General features: G+C 37.6%; 1 protein-coding gene across 1 annotated transcript; it reads right to left on the bottom strand.

Moving 5' to 3' along the window:
- LOC111017549 (polygalacturonase-like) lies at window positions 1–1,887 on the bottom strand. Its single transcript, XM_022293338.2, has 4 exons — window positions 1,411–1,887; window positions 1,013–1,302; window positions 683–911; window positions 1–259 (listed from the first exon to the last, which is right to left on the bottom strand). The coding sequence occupies exons 1-4, from the start codon at window positions 1,855–1,857 to the stop codon at window positions 38–40; spliced, it is 1,188 nt and encodes a 395-aa protein (XP_022149030.2). The 5' UTR covers window positions 1,858–1,887; the 3' UTR covers window positions 1–37.
- Window positions 1,888–5,205: the final 3,318 nt, after the last annotated feature.

The raw sequence follows: 5,205 nt of genomic DNA on the forward strand, positions 1-5,205 counted from the left end.
AATACATTGCTAATTGGCCAATGCAAAATTAAATTTGCTATTTTAAGCAACTGGAAGGCTGAACCAGACCCGAGGCAGTTCCTATGGCATTGTTACATATAGCTTCGGCAATTTTGTCCTTGTAAGTCACTCTTATGTCTTCCAATATAAATCCGGTGCATGGGTTTGATGGGCTGCAGTCAAACTTCAGTGCTACTTCTGTGGCTGATGTCCCATGTATGTCTTGGTATGTAACATCGCTAATTTTCACTCCCGAGGCCTATTTCACAAACAAAGATAAAATAATCAAAATTTCTGTCCAATTGCCATAAAAATATGCATGATAGGACATGCATTTGCATGAGGTCGATGACAAGAGAGAATATTCAAGTTCTGACTGCGGAGGAGCTATCTCTATCTTGATCACTACTAAAAATTGATAGCTCACTTGCAAAAATATTTGGCTCTTTTAACAGTAGGGAGGTTTGACAACTAAGAGATAGAAATACAAAAATGTACCTCTTTTATAAAAACTCATAGGTTGTCAATTTTTCAATAGTGATTTCGTCCTCACCAGAAGCTAAATATTTTTCTTTTTATATTTTTGTCTTCCTTGTCAAACATTTGAAAGTGAGTCAGGATATAAGATGAGTTTTCATCCGTCATGACGTAAGTATTTTTTGATGAGAAAATATAATGTTACCTGTCCGGGGCAGCCATGGCCGCCAGGGCAGTAATTTTGATCAACAATCACTGGGTTCTCCACATTGTCGAAAACGATGTGCTCAAAATGAACGTTTCTGGCAAACCCACTGCTGGGCCTTCCCCACGACTTAATCCTCACACCATTCATAGTCCCTGTGAAAGAAGCTGTTTTCACCGTCACGTTTTCCACCCCAGCCTCTACTGCCCCCTTCCCCAAGCTCCCAATGCTTCAATAATCAGTAGTCAAAACACACAACCAATATTATATCATCTAGCTACTTTATAAAGTCAGTAATATACAAATAATAATAATGTAGCCATAGCCTACCTGATTCCGTGGCCGGGTCCACATGCAATTTTTTCCATCCACAAGTGGGATGTCCCCGGGCCGATTGAGATGCAGTCGTCCCCCGTGCCGATGGTCGAGCTGAGGATGGCGACGTTTGATGACTGCTGCACGTGAATGCCATCAGTGTTTGGGCTATCACCGGGGGCCAACACCTTGGCTCCTTGTATTTTCACGTTCTCGCACCCACGCACCACAATGTGAAACATTTGGCTGTTGAGTGAAGATAATCCGCTTATCATAACGTTTTGTGTGTCCGAGACTTCCAACGTCTACAAGTTCATAACATTGGACACGAATAATGAATATTAATTCAAATCAATATAATATAGAAAAATATTTAGGTGGTGACTGGTGAACGCTTAAATTAAATTGAGTACCGTGGCTCCAACAGGGCAACCAGATCTTGACTTTTTGCAAGCCCATAGGCCCTTTCCTTGGCCATCAAGAACACCACCATAAATGGAAAGCCCATTGAGGTGTCTAAAGGCCATCCAGGAGGGAGTGTTGGCCAGAACCTCGATGTCTGAGGAAGCCACCAGTGTTCCATCGATGCGCACGGTGATGGCATTGTTCTTACAAGGTCCACTAAAGGTCCCACTCTGAACGTAGAATGTGCCATTGGGCACGTAAATGGTGGCTGGCACGGGCGAGCCACAGGCATGGCCCCAAGCAGTTTGCAATGCGAACGACGCATCGGTCCTGCCATCGGCCTTGGCTCCAAGACTTACAATATTGAATGTCAATCCGGGATGACCCAAAGCGAGGTCCAAAAGGAGCAGCAGAAGGGAAAGCCGAACTAGCTGTGAACATCCAAGAAGAGCCATTTCAAAAGTGTTTGTAGATGAAAAGAAGTAGGTGATGGGAAAAATGGAAGGGGCTGTGATGTGATATTTATAGGCTAATAATGCAGTAACGTTCATGGAAACAGTTTGACGTTGAGTTTGGAAGACTGATTTCGGCGGGGGACTGCGTGGATATGGATCAATCTGCCCTCCTGAACACATTGGATTGGATCTTTAGTTGAAGTTATTTTGAGAATCATTGTTGGCAAGGAAAGGAGAATATAAAACGTATGTAAGTGACAACGCAGGTGAAATCAAAAGTAAAACCATAAAAACTAATGTCGAAAATGGACACAATATCATATTATTATAGAAATGCAGAGGTCGCTTTGCCAAATAACTATAATTGTAATTATGTGATTTTTTTTTAATTTTTAGTTTAACATGTGGCGTAGGAAGATTCAAACCTCCAATATTATTATCTAATTAAATTATACTTATGTTGTCTTGTATGATATGACTTGACGTGAAGCCAGATTTGAAAAGGTTAGTCAAAAATGAAATTGTTAAAATAAGAACTGAATTTGGGATGAGGAATGGGTAATGGAAGATATACTACGGAATTGAATTACCAAATTTGGGCCATGGAAGGTATATTACGGAACTGAATTTGGGATGATGAATGAGAAATGGAAGGTATATTACGAAAATGAGTTACCAAATAGCAAATAGTTCACAAGGCAATTCAATGAGTTGGATAAATTATTGAATAAGGCCGCTGCACTTGGCAGTTATGTGTTCTATGTAGACTCCTAAATTTGCAATTCTTATAATAACCACGATTATAAATTCGAAATCCTTTTATAGTTTCTCTATCATATATCAAAGTGTATAAAATTATGGGCCACTTTATTGTGGTCTTCTCCAATAATTTAGTTACGTTCTTGCTTATCACTTTTAAGCGAGGAAACACAATTCACGTCTCGTCCACTCTCTCCTCCCACTTTTTCGCATTCAATTCTCCTTTTGGATGCATTTCTAAATTTTGATTTATGTATGTTTATGTTTAATTATTATCGTTAAGGTCGGTTTGATGGAATGTTGATTTAGGACTCTATATTAGATAAACTTTAGACAATGTCACATGATCTTACAATTAAATTGTAAAGATGATCAATTTTGATAAAGTATAATAGATAAATATTATTGTTCAAAAAAAAAAAAGATAAATATTATACTTTTACTTTTAAGTTTAACTCATCGGATGATTGTCGGTCTCTAATTTTTTTTTCCCTAATTTTCTTCGTAAATTGTTCATCTATTTTTTAGAACAATGACATCCTATCTAAATTTTATCTAGTAGAACGATCATGTGACTTATGTCAATGTTAATTTTATAACTTCACAAAAATTCTTTTGGATCTATAATTAATAAATGTAAAAAATTTAAGGATGCTAAACATATAAGTGAAAGAAACCTAATTTAACCTACAATCTTTTTAATAGGAGAAAAGACTAGAGATTATTTTAGTTCATAAAATTTTTACTTAGCAGTGTTTACAAGTTTCAAATATTTTAATTCCATTATTTTCAAATATTTTAATTTCATTCGTGAGTTTGAATTTGTACTTAAGAAAAAAGCAGTGAAAATTTTCTACTCCAAAAGAAACTATTTATGATAATTTGAAAACATAAATGGAATATCGAAAAATATATAAAACGAATAGTTAGAAAGTAAGAGAATGTCTTTTGTGGGTAAAATTTGGAGAATAATCATTTAAAAAAACGTATGGATGTTTAATTATTATTCTTCCAAAAATGAAAAAAAGAAAAATGGAAATCTGTCGTGTCGTTATTTATGAAATGGTCAACGAGAGTAATGTCAATTGCCAAGGTAACGTATATATTTCATGAGCGTTGGTAATTATGTTGCCATTTTTGAAATGTTTTCCTTTTCCATTTCAAAACAACTTCTCAACGCCCTACTAAAATAAGAACTTTTTACTCCTTTTCCGTGTTCGAATATCTGTGGGTCAGTTTATTACAAATCTATGGTTCCATTTTAATTACTTTTTATATATATATACACACACACATATATTTAGTTTAAAATTTAGTTTGGTTTTTCAACTTTGAGATTTATTCCGTTGTTCAGATTTTAAAAAATATATTTAGAATAAAAAGAATAGAAATAACTAGTTAAATTTGTTGTTATTTTTACGTCAACCTCCATCTTCGCCCTCCCTTACTTTTACGACGGGCAAGATGGGTAGAGTCAACGCTCATTAATGTACCAACATGATTATAGCTCAGCGATAATTGAAATATATTGTTATGGGAAGATAAAATGAGACTATAATTGGAGGGCAAAAATTGGGACGAAATAGGAGTGGGCCCACAAAACCAGGTAAGGAAGCTGGAACTTGATGACATGGGTCGACCACAGCTGACCAGGTCTTAACGTCGATGAGTTCTCGGTCACCGACCGATAACTCTAGCAGTTTTCTCCAACTAGTATGCATCCCGTCCCGAACCTATCTCGACTCTCGATCCAACATTAGGCCCACAACGAAGCACACGGGCATAGAAGTCCAGAATTCCTGGAGACATCAAGATACAATTGGCGTCATTCGTGGGGACGACTAAAGATCTAAAACAAGTTATTGACATGATCTCTGGAGGTAGACCACAACATTCTGACGACGAGTGACATCCGATGAGGAAAACAACTCGGGGGCTACCCTTGCCCGAGATGGTTGAAGCTGAAACAGGTCAACAGATTCCGGAGCAAGTCCTAGGTGAAACAAGTCGACAGATTCCAGGACATAAAGAGTAAGCGACTGAGGTTCCTGGACAGCAGGAGAACAAATTGGTCGCTTTGGAAAAGAAGGTTGGGGGAATGCACTAGAGCATATTTATCCTTCTCAAAAGACTTGAGCAACAAGAAGTGTGGCCACCTACACTCATCCAAGATCCACAGAAGGGCAAAGCTCTTACGATTGAAGATGTTGAAGAATCAACAAACAGCCTACTGGCACAAAGTAAACTGAGAATGGGAGGCAACGACAAACTGCAGAATGATACTTTTAGCCGACAAGATCTGGTAATTGCATGACAGCAAAAGTTAGTGATGTTGTTGGTTTCGTACAGGGAGTGCAAACAAAAGTCCATATTGGTTATGGAAGGGAGTGATCATGGGTATATAAGAGAGGACAATTATCTCTATTGGTACGAGACATTTTGGGTGAACCAAAAGCAAAGTCGTGAGCGCTATGCTTAAAGTGGACAATATCATACAATTGTGGAGATACTCGAGGTATGAAAGGTACCGTTGTCCTTAACAAGTGATATCAGAGTCATGGTTTAAACGTCGCTGTGTTGGTGAACCCT

Source organism: Momordica charantia (assembly GCF_013281855.1).
Source record: "Momordica charantia cultivar OHB3-1 chromosome 4 unlocalized genomic scaffold, Mcharantia_2.0 BLBB01000004.1, whole genome shotgun sequence".
Taxonomy (NCBI): Eukaryota; Viridiplantae; Streptophyta; class Magnoliopsida; order Cucurbitales; family Cucurbitaceae; genus Momordica; species Momordica charantia.